At 60.4% G+C, this 13,201-nt stretch overlaps 1 protein-coding gene across 1 annotated transcript in view; it reads left to right on the top strand.

Moving 5' to 3' along the window:
- The first annotated feature begins 6,001 nt into the window (after positions 1-6,001).
- TRPV4 (transient receptor potential cation channel subfamily V member 4) overlaps positions 6,002-13,201 on the top strand; it is a 14,633-nt gene continuing 7,433 nt past the window's right edge. Inside the window, 5 exon segments of the mRNA XM_025199425.1 lie at positions 6,002-7,461; positions 8,171-8,302; positions 10,265-10,663; positions 12,710-12,882; positions 13,171-13,201. The exon segment at positions 13,171-13,201 is cut by the window's right edge and continues 19 nt beyond it. Coding sequence (XP_025055210.1) covers positions 10,305-10,663; positions 12,710-12,882; positions 13,171-13,201 — 563 coding nt within the window. The 5' untranslated portion in view covers positions 6,002-7,461; positions 8,171-8,302; positions 10,265-10,304.

Below are 13,201 nucleotides of genomic sequence, written 5' to 3'. Positions count from 1 at the left end.
CGGGGGAGACTAGCTTGGGGGGGCGTGTGCTATCGCTGTATCCAACCTGCCTCCATGATAAGGTGCCTGCCTGTCCAGAGCCCCGGGGGTCCCAGGGCTGCAGGTGTTAGCCCCTACCCCCATGCCTAGGCTGGAACTGTGGCCAGGGCTTTAAGAGGGACTTTAGCTGGTAGCACTTAGCATCTCTGCCCGCACAGGCTCCCGCTGCGATGGTAGATTTGGGGTGACGAGGTGGGTTCTGTAAGGGCAAAGACCATTGAGCAGCTGTCGTGTGGGGCTGCACTGATTGCTGCTTCAGCAGAACTGAAATCCCTGTCCTGGAAGTGAAAGCTTCTACTTCCCTCTCCTGAGCCATTATTTGAACTTTTAAAGAGTTGCTGTTTGAGCTGAGGGGCTTTGCCCTGCAGATACTGATAGCAGAGCGATCGAGAGAGTACGTGCTGGTGATGGACGCCTAACTAAGCCCTACGGCCACGGCACACCCAGCCAGTTCTGGTCCTTGGTCATTCCAGCGCTGTGTGAGCGAGTGTCCAGCTGTGCAAGACACGAGAGGCAAGTCCTGCCAGGTGGGGTGGTCAGACCCAGAGCAGGAGGCAGCTGGACTGGGTATTGCTCTGTATTGCCATCAGGCAGCTCCGGCATGAAGCACGTTGCCATCTGCTATGCGACGGTCTGGCATTTCTGTGCTAGGAGCCCTTGTGCCCAACCGTTTCCAAAGAGGAAATGCGTTCGGGGCCCTGGGAGAGGAGCAGAGCTTTGAACGCTGAGGGCAAAGTGCCTGTGGCCCGGATAGCTTACAGGGCTAGCTTTCTAGGACTCTCCTCTCCTCGCCAATCTGGGTGTCCCCAGGACCAGTGATGTGCAGTCTGCACTCCCCTCCCTTCCTGCCTTGTGCTGTGGGCTGAATGACTCCTCAGTGTCCTTGTGGTCTGCCCGCTTCCCACGGCCCTGGGTGGGGTGGATCCTGCGCCGGGGAGGCTGACCACAGAGGTGCTTTTATACTGGATCTGAAATAGGAGCCTGCCTTGTGTACTGCCTGCACTCCCTGGGAGGGGGTTGGTCACTGCCTTGCAGGTTGGATCACAGCAGAGATCCCTAGATGTGCGTTGGCCTGTCTGCCTCTTTGGATGCTTGAAGCCAAGAAGAATGGGACAGCAGCATTGCCAGTGGAGATTGCATCCCCTCCAGCATCCTCCCACCATCCCTAGGGCCAGGTGGCAGTTTCCTAGTCACAGGCACTCAGATGGACGTGGACAAGTGCCTCAGCAACAGCGGGGTGAAGACCGTGAGCTGGCGGAGGAAAGACTTACAGGAAGACAAGGAAAAAAGGGCTCAGAGAGCGAGCATGGGCAAACATGGGATGTGGGGGGGTGCATCTCATGTTGCTTGGAGTGCAGGGAAATGGTTCCTCTCTTGGGGCAGTCGCTATGCAAAACGTGACCTACAGGCTGTGGGTCTGGAGGCTTTAGAAATATGCCTTCTTATAGCATCGCTGCATGGACTTGCATGCAGTGTAGGGGCCTGTGCCAGACTTTGGTCTTGGGCATAGAGGAGCCAGGGTGCCAGCAGCCCCATCCCCTCCCACTGAATGTTTTCTGTGCCGTGCATTCGTGATGGACATGGTCATGTTTCGTACAGCGCCCTTCAGCCCAGGAGGTCCAAAAGCACTTCACAGACGCTGCGCAGCATGCAGTATGCGTGCTGAGGATGCACCTATCTTGGGGGCGCAATGTAGCGGTTATTTCGCAGCCTCACTGCATGCGATGGGAAGCAAAGAAGAGGACTGTTTCCAGGAGGAGTTTCCAGGGGAAGCCTTAAGGGTCTGGGATATCATTCCCTGCACTGGAAATATGCTAGGATATGGAGACTAGCACTGCTCTGGAGAGTGGTCGGGACTTCCCGTAGCACAGAGCCCCCTTCACAGACTTCTGGGAGCATGGGCTCGACTCTGACTCAGGGCATGTCTGCCTGGGGATGCTGGGGAGAGGGACCCCGATGAGTAGATCAGTTAAACCACATTAAATCCCTTTGTGGACTCTTTCACTCCCAGTGAGAGTGGCCTTGATCAGTTTAGCTTCATCTGTTTTAGAAGTGCATTGAGCTGAATTAATTTAAGTCCCGCTGAGCGCGGCCGTGTGTACACTGAGGTCTGGTGTGATTGAGTTGATTCACTCTCACTTCAGACCCTTTGTTAATTCAGATTGATACGTCGAGCGAGTGTCACCGTGTAGACGAGCCCTTGGAGGAAAGCGTACACCACTTCCTGGATTCTCCTTGAAACACCCTCATCCGAGCACAGCCTGCCCTGCCATCGCCTCGCCCGTGAGAGCTGACGAAATCACTGCCTGGAGCAGCCTGGCTGCACTCCCTCCCCAGCACATACGATAATAGTAGCCTTTAGCCAGGGATTGCTGTAGCTCAGGGAGCCGGCTCCGTGCACCCTCTGCGGGGTTTCACATGGCCGGGGAACACAGGGCAGCTTTGTGCGGCGCGCTAGCACGGCAGGGAGCGCGCAGGAATTGGATGTCTCTTTCCCGAGCCGGGCCTGGAGCGAGCCTGAAGCTTACCCATTTGTACAAGCTGGGGCTTGGCTCGCAAAACAGGATCTGAAGGGTGGGGAAGTCGGGGGAAGACAAGCCAAATAAACAAAAAGCCAAATCAGAGCCACTCCACATCACCTCACCAGGCTGCTCTTCTGCCTACAGGCTGCTCTGGGCTCCTTCGCTTCCTGGGGCCAGCTAATAATTACCTATTTCTCCACACAAATTTCCACCCTGTGTCACTAACACCACGCCAGGGCCAGACTGCTTACCTGAGTTTTCCATCGCCCCGGCCGTTGGCCTGCGGTCTGCCCTTAGTGCCAGCCCTGACACCAGGCGGATGGGTTTCCCCCGAGTGTCCTGGGTCCCTTGCGCTGCCTTTGTGTCCAGGGAGATATTTATGTCTAATGAGATCTGTCACCGCAATTAGGGACAGCTGGGGCGGTAGACCTGTTTCTAGCCAAGGCCTCTCACTCTGGCTCTGACCTGCCTGATCCCATCCTCTGTTTCCTGAGTACAAATGACCACATAGAGTCAATACAGCTGGGGCTGTTTGCGCCGCACAGGGAAGTTGTTTGGATTCACATCCTCTTCTGATCCGACTTTTCCAGGGCATCAGAGAGGCATGAAACAGCTCAGGGGCCAGCAGGCATGAGGCTGGCGGGGAAGGTGGACGGCTGACCTGGCCACGCTGTTCAGATGTGTCTCTCTTTTTGTGGAATAGATCCGGGGGGGGGGGAAAAGCAACCTCAGGGCCGCTGTCACTAAACCCCCCGGGCTGCTCAGTCATCCGGATCCCTGATGTCTATGAGGACCTGTCTGTGCACATGAACACAAAGTTAGCTTGTGAAGTGGGAGTACCCCCCGGGAGCAGACCATGGAGCATCACTGCAGTTGTGACCTTGGGGGACCAGCAGGTTCATCAGGAGCATGAGGGAGCACAACGTAGTGGTTAGAGCAAAGGGCTGGCTCTTTTAGACCTGGAGTGCATCCCAGACGGCTCCGGTGAGACCGGAGGCAAGAGACTCGCTCCCTTGAGGCACCTGGCTGTCAATCTGCTGCATGGCGGCAGTGATGCCAGGTGGTGAGCATGACACCTCTGGCACCGAGGGTGGCTGGTACCAATCATCCTCTAACTGGCTGCATTCAGAATCAGTACCTGGCTTCACCCTGACTTCACCCCCCTTGTAGGAGCCTGGATGACAGTGGAGACATGTCCGTGACAGTCCTGCCAATGCCAAAAGAAGCCTGAGCGTGGCTCCAAGCTCTGGTGTGAACCCTGCTTCGTGAGCTGGAAGAGCCCAGCCGAGGGAAAGCATCAGGGCTTGCAGGGCAAAAGTGAGAGGATGCAAGATCTTCCAACACAGGGGCCAAGGCTAGGGGTGCTACTGCCTGCTGGAAATGACCAGTCACAGGCTGCAGGTCCACTCCACCCTGATAACCATCCTGCTTGTCACCAACCCCCACTCTCCACAGTACCAGAGAAAGAAGACTTGAGCATGGCCAGAGACATCAAGGACCCCGGAAGAGCTGGCTGCTGACACCTCTGTCATCAGCCTGGGTGGGCCAAGTCGCAGCACCGACAACTCTAGGGCGCCACATCAGAGGCCAGCAGGCTGTGCCTTGCACTTTCCCCCATCATTAAGCCGGCAGAGGGGCCATCTCGGTGTTTTTCTAGCTTGGCTGGGCTAAGATGCGGCCACGTTGTGAGCTCCCTGGGCTGATTGGGGCTCGGTGCTGTGGCCTGGCTCCTCCCAAGCCCCAAGGTCTGTTTTTAGAAGAGAGAAACCACTGTAATAGTGGGATAAATATTGATGAGGCGCCTACCCCATGCCCAAGGCCGCACGGCCCGAAGGCGGTGCAATGAATAAAATATGCTGCAGTAAGAGCTCTCCCATCCAGGAAAAGGACAGAGGCTCTGCCTGAGCCATTAACCTGCTGCTTCATGCTTGGGCCGTGCCCCGTCACCCCGACTTGTGGTGCTGGAGTGGTGACCCCGACCCCGAGAGCCCCAGCCAGGCAGCGGCTCTGGGTCAGAGGCCTCTGGGCACTGTGCTGTTAGGGAAGGGGAGGGATGGGAGATCCCCACGGCTGCTGGACAACCCCGTGGCAGGCTCGCAGGGGTGGACTTGACCCCAGCTCAGATCTGAAGTTGCCACGGTTTGCTTGTTTGCAGCCACCTTCCCCTTCCCTTCCAGCAAGGCAGGGGTCCTTCTGCTGCCCCATGCTCTCCTCCTCCTCCTCCTCCTCCCTGGCGGGCTGCATGTTCCCACGACTCCCTTCTGCCAGCTGATCCACTCTCGGCTCCCACTCCATCCTGCCCCTGCACGGCAGCTCTTCCCCTTCCCCGGAGAGAGCCAGGTGCCTTGCAGGGCCTGTGGGGACTCTGCTGGGACCTCACACACCTGAGCAAGGAACCATTGCGCCGCCCCGCAGTCACTGCCCCACACCCCACACCCGGGGGTCTGTCATCTCCTGCCTGCCTCTGCTCTCCTGGGAGGGCTGTTTGTTTCCATAGGAGGACCTGCCCTTGGACCAGATCCCACTGCAGCAGTGGGAACTTCCCTGCCAGTGACCTCAGCACTGCAGCCCTTCTCTCTGGGCACCCACCCAGTGCCAGTAACAATGGGGTCCGTCCTCCCGTGGGACCCCTGGATCCCCAGCTGGGCGTGGTGGGCAGGATAGACTCCAGGTTGCATAATGGGAGGCTGTGACTCACCAGAGGGTTGGGACCTGAGGCAGAGGCTGCTGCCTCCTCCTACCCGCACCCACCATTATGTGAGAGGAGGAAGGAGCTCTGTGCTCTGGGGTCAGCAGTGCAGGAAAGGAGCTAAGCCTGACAACACTGAGCGGGCCCTTCCCCGTCCCTGTGCCCGTGGCAAGAGCGCGCAGGTCACTGGCCCGTCCTTGAACGGCCAGAGGAGCTCAGGCAGGAAGAGAGGTACCGTGAATGCTCTGCCCCGGGGCAGGTGCTTCTGCAGGGTTGCCCCGTGGTGCGGTGTGGTGCCGTGGGGGAGTCGCGGGAACGCCCATGTTGGGATGACGCCCCGTCGCTCTAGGGGGTGGCCACTCACTGCGTGGCTGTGGTCAGGCCGCGTTCGGGTCAGAACGGCGGCTGCAGCGTCCACAATGGGCACCCTGCATAGCTGTGCGGACAATGCCAGGAGGGAGGCTCCTGGGGTGTGGGCATGGAGGAGGCCACAGGCGAGCAGCCATGCCTCTGCCACGGTCCCTAAAACCAAGGTGTCAAGCCCGGGTCTTTGCAGGGCTGGCAGGTGCCTCACCGCGGCACTGCCCCTTCCAGACAGGAGCTGGAAGCTGGGACGAGCTGAAAGGGAGCAGGGAGAGGAAACAGAGTGAATCACGGTGCTGAGAGCTTCCCAGGCACGCACAGGAGACCTGCGGGGCAGCAGGCAGAGGCGGGGAGGCTCTGGTCCCCCGGGCAGGCAGGGGCGGGAAGTCTCGGCTCCCCTGGGCCCCCGCCAGCGGCTGCTCTGAATGAGGGCTCTGTCTGCCCTGGCGCGGCTGGGCTGTGAAAATAAACGGTCCCGAGGGCCGGCCCTGCCGCGCCGTGCTCCCCACGAGGGAACGCCCCTGGCTCTCGGCCATGATCCCCAGGGGCTCGCTGCGGGGTTTGTTGGTATACCCCCCTGTCCATGGCTATAGGGCAAGCAGGAGCCAGGTACTTCCCTAGCAAAGCAACACCCTGGGGTGCCAGGGAAGTGCAGAGGGCCTTTTGGGTAACCCTGGTATGTGTGTTCACCCCAAGCAGGGCAGAGGGGACTCAGTGATTAGCTGGTGGGACCTGATCTCATGGCCTTGCCTTGGGGCATCCGGAGATCTCTTCTTGGGGGGGGCAACACGGCCGGCCTGGGGAGGCACGGGCCCTTCTGTCTCAGCAGGGTTTTCTCTTCTTAAACGCGATGCATCCAGCCATTCGGTGTCCCACGACAAGCCCGCTCCCTCTGTCAGGCCAAGTGATTATGGGACGTAATTGTGTTTAGTCTCTGTGCCGGGTGCCGCTAAGTTTAGTCTGTCTCCCTCTGCGCCACTGTCCTCCGAGGGGGCAGAGGAGCCCGGGGCTGACTTGCTGCATGCACTTGCCACATCACGGATGCGACCGAGCCGCCTGGGTCATGCAAAGAGACCCAGCTGCCACCGTGCATTTAGGGGCCGGGGACAACAGAGCCCTGGCCCTCTGGGTAAGGCCCTCTGGTACTGGCTTCACCAGAGGGTCAAAGCTCAGACCCCGAGTCCAACTCCACCCATTAGCCCAGTGGCTCTTACTGCGTGTGGAAATGGTGCTGCTAATCGTGCGATTTCCCCTGGGGCCGCAGCCCAGGCCTGTGATGGTTTTCTGCCAGGGAGGCCTGAAATTTGGGGAAGTCTTGGGCCATTAGAGACGGGTTGCTGCCATGTGTCTGGGTCATGTCCTATCCCAATCCTGTCCAGCTGGGAGCCTGCCCTTTCCCGCCTGGAGGGAACGAAGGAGCCGCGGCGCCTTCCAAGTCCTCTGCTCCTGCTGCGGCTGCTTAGTGGCACCGCACCGCAGTCGTAGCTTTGACGGTCCGGGGAAGCACGATGTGTTTGGTAACATCTTCTGTTGCACCAAGTGCCCTTGCTCAGGCCACTTCTGCTTTCTTAGGGCATTTCTATGCTGCACGCAGGGTTTTCTCCTGATTGCTTCACAGTGCTTGCAAACATTGATGCAATTCCCTTTAAGCAAACCAGTGGGAGTGTGAAGGACCCTGGAAAGAGTCACACAACTCCTCTAACACTCAGAGGGAAGGGAGCCCCGGTCAGTTCTCTAATGAGCAGCGGGGCAGGCAGCTTGTGGCTGACTGTGGAGGGGAGACACGGACTGACCTGACAGCCCCGTCTTTCCATGGAAGAACAGGCTGTGATCCAGGCGGCAGCCCAGGTATGGAGCCCCTGTCCTGCACCCCGCAGGTCCCTCCTGGACAGGTGCTCGGGAGATGAGGTTGCTCGGGGGCTGTAAAACTCTCAGTGGTATTTGGCTGGGTGCTTACATTCACACTGGCAGATTTCAGGTCAGCTGATGGGTTAAGTGGGGAGGGTAGCGGCTGAGTTTTCCAGGACTTGGTACAGAAAGCGCTGAGCTCGGATGTTGTTTGAAGGTGCCGGGGCTCCGGGATCTCGGTCATGCGGTAGCGAGGTGCCTACGCCCCATTAAAAGTCAGCATTGCTGCCCACGGGTCCCCTTGAAGCCCCCCCATAGTCCATGACCTCAGTGCAAACAGGTCTGCGGAGGGCCCGTATTCATTCACCAGAGGGTGTGTGCTTTCCCGGAGCCAGGGTAGCGGTGCCGTGTGGAATTTGTCGTGCTGGAGCTAGACAAACTCAGGCTGTGGTTTGTTAGCGGGGAGGGTGTTGGCCATGAGGACAACCGAACGCCATCCCTGGGAGCATTCGGGTCTAGAGGGGAGAAGTGCCGCAGCTCAGTCAGGAGCCTGGGGGCACCGTGTCCGGACAGTCGATGACCTGTGCTAGGCAGGAGGTCAGACCCCGGACCCGACGGCTCACAGATCTAGGACTGTGCATGAGAGAGAACGAGGCAGCAGAGACTTGTTGGCTGGAGGCAGATGCTAACTTAACCCGTTTTCTCCCAGAGCATTGGCATCGCTCCCCAGCCCTGACCTGGAAGCAGGATCCAGTCGAACGCACCTGAGGCTGCTCCGGGGACAGCGCCAGCAGCAAGAAACACAATCCGGAGCGGGGAGACAGAGACCGTCTGTGTGCTGGTGAGTGGGGGACGGACGGTACAGGCGCAGGCAGCTGTGCAGTGGCAGCCCCGGGCTCTGCTTCCACCTTTGTCACCCACCTACTGCTTGGCCTGGGGCAGGGATCCCCGCCAGGCTGGGACACCCCTCACCTGTCTCCCAGGGGCTCAGCACTTCTTTGCTCAGCTTCTGAGCAAGGGCAGCAGTGTGCAGCAAACCTCTGCAAATTCCCCCAAAGCTTTGAGTTTGGGCCATCCTTCCCTGGTTTGTGGATCCTGATGGGTTTTGCCTGTCTCTGTGGTCCCTGGGGTTCAAGGGTGGGTGCTGCCCTCAGAGTCAAGCTGGCAAGACCTGTCCCCCTGCCACCGTGCCTCAGTTTCCCCTCTGTATAACGGGACTGAAGGCACAGCCAGGAGATGGCATGAGAAGGAGGAGCCTCACAGAGGCAAATACCTAGGCTGGGGGGCTTTGCCAGCTCTGGACCGCCTTGGAGAAGGGAGGAAGCAGAGGAGGTTGCACTCTCATCCCTATCTCCAGGCTATACTGGGGGGCTTCCCTCTGTCCCAGCCCTGGAGGCCATGGAGATGCCTTCATCCAATCCACTCTGTGCTGGGATAATCCCACACCCACACTGGGAGCAAAGTGGGATGGAGTGGGGGGACACTGCATGGCAAATTACAGGGCCGCTCCATGCTGGGCTTGGGCCCCGGCTGCTCTTTTGTAATGACATGCTGCATAATTAGAAGCACGTTCTCCAGCAGAGAGCCCAGCCCGGCCACAGAGCCAAGCCCCACATTAGGGCTTGTTATACACAGCTGCAACCAAGTCAAAAATGACATGTTCCCAGCTGCTTTTTCTGTCCTCCCAGGCCTGGGGGAGAGCAGCAGGGGTGGGGAGCATCCCAGCAGACACAGGCCTCCGTGGCCAGTCCCTGGCTTTAGGCCCTTGCTGCAACGCTCCTGCCTTTTGTCTTGTGCAAAGTTTGTGACAGGCCCATGGCAGGGACTGAAATTCCAGCTGCTGCAAAACCCACGCTCAGGTGCCCCTTGCAGGGAGCCATTTCCTTGTCACTCTGTCACTGCAGGGCTGGCTGCATCCTTACCCCTCGCCGCACGTCCCTGCTCTCCCTGTGATACCCTGCATGCTTAGGAGGGGTGGCATGGCCCACCCCCTGCGTTCACATCAGGGGTGCAGCTTCCTTCCCTGCCAGTGTCCAGTGTCTCCCCTGCTCACACCAGGCCACCCGAGGGGAAGGTCATCACCCTGGGGTGAAACCATCAGGAGGTCAAGATCAGGGCCGGACCGCCCTGCTAATGCAAGAGGGCATCTCACCCGGGGCCAGCCCTAGCCTGCCAGCCAGGGCTGCAGCTCCTGCCTTTGCTGGCCTGGATTTTCCTGCCTCCTGGGGCATGTAGCCAGGACCCAGGGGTTTATTTGAGGGCTTCTCAGTATTTATAGGGCTGGTGAAAGAAGAGCCTGTTCTGTCCCCGGTGCTGGGCTGGGTCCCAGCACCACCGCATGTGGGAGGGGCAGGGCATGCGGCCCGCTGGCCCCTGTCATTATAGCAGCCCTTTGAAACACAATGCGATGGGGCCCGACAGGGCATCTGCAGATGTGAGGGGACCCATGTGGCACAGGGTCCTGGCTCAGCTGCCTCTGGGTCCTGTGCAGGGGGGTCCTGCCAGCCTGCCAGCGAAGCCCATGAGTGTGAGATCCCTGGGTCTGGGCAGGGTGTACCTCAAGCACCCTCCGGCTTGCAGCCCACTCATCCTTGCTCTGCACCTTATCCCAGTGTGGTGGCAAATATGCAACAGGGCTGCCATGGGGTCTGGGCTCTAGCCATTCCTCGCTGAGCCCCAAACACAGCGCCTCCCCCAAGGGCACAGTGGGGTGGGAATCAGCCCTGGGTGTATGCTCGTCCCACGTATGTATGCGCTCCCCTCACCCCTGGCTCCCTCATACTGCCTTTGCATTTTCTTCCAGACCCATAACGCGTGCCAGGGAGCCCCGCAAAGCCCTCAGCATGACGGACCCCGAGGAGCCCCCCCAGCCCCAGATCGGGGAGCCCAGCGAAGGCCAGGGGGATGACGCCTTCCCCCTCTCATCCCTGGCCAACCTGTTTGAGAGCGAGGAGGGGGCCTCACCCCCGGAGGCCGCCCGCAGCACCCCGGCGTCGGGCGACAGCAAGCAGAACCTGCGCATGAAGTTCCAGGGGGCTTTCCGCAAGGGCATGCCCAACCCCATGGACCTGCTGGAGTCCACCATCTATGAGTCCTCCGTCGTGCCCGCGCCCAAGAAAGCCCCCATGGACTCGCTCTTCGACTATGGCACCTACCACCACCACCCCAGCGACAACAAGCGCCGGCGCAAGAAGGTCGTGGAGTGAGTATGCCATGCCTAACCCTAACCCTAACCTGCAAGCCTGGCCCGTCGGATGGACAGGTTCCCTGGGGGCAAGGTTGATGGGGAGGAACCCCGGGCATGCGACCGTCTGGGATGGATATGTCTTGGTGCATTTCCTTGAGTGGAAGGCAGGCAAAGCCATTGGGACTGCAGGGAGCCGTGCAGGTGTGTGGGTGTATAAGTGTGTGTGCATCAGGGAAGGGGGTGAGGGAGCAGGGATGACTGTATTAAGCCCTCCCCTTCCCGAGCAGCGCTGGCGGGGCTGGACCGTTAGCAGTCGGCTTGTGCCGGTGAGCTCATGCTGCTGGGGCCAGGCTGTGCCGGGCGGGTCGGCTGCCTGCTCCCTTCCTGCGGCTCCCCTGAAAGAGGGCTCTGTGCCGTGGCGTCTCACCTCCGCTTCGGGCAGGGAGGTCTGGCTCCCCTCGGTGGGAGCGGGGCCGGGCTCTCTCTCCAGCATGAATGGGCTTTTCAGGAGCCTGCCCCACCCCTGCCCTCCCTGCCTGTGCCAGGAAACAGCCCCCAGGGGGGCAAGAGGCCCAGGCCACGGGGCACAGTGTGCCCGTCTGTGTACAGGACGTGCTGGACCTGGGCACTGGCCAGGCTGAGGCCCCTCCCCAGGCACCTCCCAGCAGGCACGGAGAGCAGGCAAAGTGTCTCCCACCCGGGGCAGAGTGCTACGCTCCCCACGGCTATAGGAGGGCAGGGTCCCAGGTGGGTAGAGCAGCAGGGTGGGAGCCGGGCAGCTGCAGGGCTGTCCACGCCGAGGCCCGCTGCCCGCCTTGCTCCAACTTGCTGCCCTTTCATGTCACCGATCATCCCTTCGGATCACGTAGGGTGTCCGCCTCCCCGCTCTGTCCTGGGAGGGGGCTGCAAGCACTCCCAAGTCCGGGAAGCTGCTGACTGGGAGTGGGTGGGAAGAAAGGGCTGTGCCATCATCTGGACCAGGGAGCTGGGATCCCAGTGGGCAGCTCCTCTTCCTCCTCCCCTTCCATCATGCCCTGGGGAGGGGATCACAGTGAACAAACATCCCGCTACTTCCCTACGTGGAGTCGAGTGCAATAAAAATTCCTTTGGTGACGCTGGGCTCCACCAGGCTGCCTGCCTGCTCCGGCTAGCGCGAGTGCCGGGCACTAACCGGTCTGCGCCTGTGCACCTCGCTGACACGGCCACTTCCCCAACCGGTTCGACTGGGACTGCGACCCTGGCTCTGGCCCCGCAAGACTAGCAGCTCAGGGCTCGCTGAACCCAGCCGGCTGTGTAGGGCTGAGCTGCCTTCTTCCTCGTGGTGTGGCTCATGTCCAGTGCCCTCTGATGCCGTTAGCCTGCAGGGCCCCAGGACTGTGTTCAGTTGCCAGCAGCTGCCCTACCCACACCCACATGGCTGGATCTCCGGCCAGGGGGCATGCAGGCTGTCCGGTTTGTCCTGTCCAGCTGGGTCTGCAGGGGTGTGTGTGTGTGTGTGTGTGTGTGTGTGTGTGTGTGTGTGTAAGCAGAACAGCCCTTCCCTCTCCCAGGCAGAGGTTGACTCTTGAACCGAATGACAACGGTTTACATGGCACCTTTGCTGACTGTCCGTGACTGATTTGTCATGAAGTCCCCAGCTGCCATAGAATCAGGGGCACAAACGGCTCGGAGGTTTCCTCCTGTCCGCAATGAAGCCCACTTTTGGCAGGGGTGTGGCATTGTCACCCTTGTCTGATAAGTGGAGAAACTGAGGCAGGGGGGTGAGGAACTGACTTGCTGGAAGGGGTTGTGCCTGGAGCTGAGACTCCTGGTCTCAGAGGCAGTGTCTCCATCTCTCCTGGACCACTGCTGTGCCCGGGGGACAGAGAGTGGCTCCCCCTTGGGACTACTAGGGCCAGGAGCCTAGGCTACCCCGTCCCCATGCCCGTGGCAGGACAGTGCTGTGTTGCTTCCTCTCTCAGCAGTCTCAGGCCACACTGGTGCTCTGCCCTGTGCTGGTGCTGGCGCTCTGGGTATTGCCTTCAGGCACCCTCGTCCTTAAAGCAGCTCCCTCTCTTGCAGGAAGCAGCGCCAGGGCTCAAAGGGGCCTGCCCCCAACCCGCCCCCCATCCTCAAGGTGTTCAACCGGCCCATCCTCTTCGACGTCGTGTCCCGGGGCTCCACCGCTGACCTGGATGGGCTCCTTCCCTTCCTGTTGAGCCACAAGAAGCGCCTGACGGACGAGGACTTCCGAGGTGAGCCCCAAGCACGGCGTTGGAGGGGAGCCCGGACTACAGCGGGATGATGCTGTGGCCCCTCCTGCTGAGTCTGGGGTGTCCCTGGGCTCATGACCGGACTACGGGGAGCCTTGGTACTTCTGGCCCAGCCCAAACCACAGCTGGTGCTGGTGTCAGAGGCCACCGCTGGTCCAGAGTGGGGTTCCCTCTGCAGCCCAGCCTGGCCTCCCCTCCTGAGGTTTGCAAAGACCTTGGAGCTGCCATTGACCATCCCTCAGAGCCCTGCCATCCCCCTGCCCCCCTCAGAGCCCTCCACAGGGAAGACCTGCCTGCCCAA

This window comes from Alligator sinensis, unplaced genomic scaffold (genome assembly GCF_000455745.1).
Source record: "Alligator sinensis unplaced genomic scaffold, ASM45574v1 scaffold628_2, whole genome shotgun sequence".
Lineage (NCBI taxonomy): Eukaryota > Metazoa > Chordata > Crocodylia > Alligatoridae > Alligator > Alligator sinensis.
The sequence above is the reverse complement of the archived record's forward strand: the minus strand, read 5'-3'. Positions and strand labels throughout refer to the sequence as shown.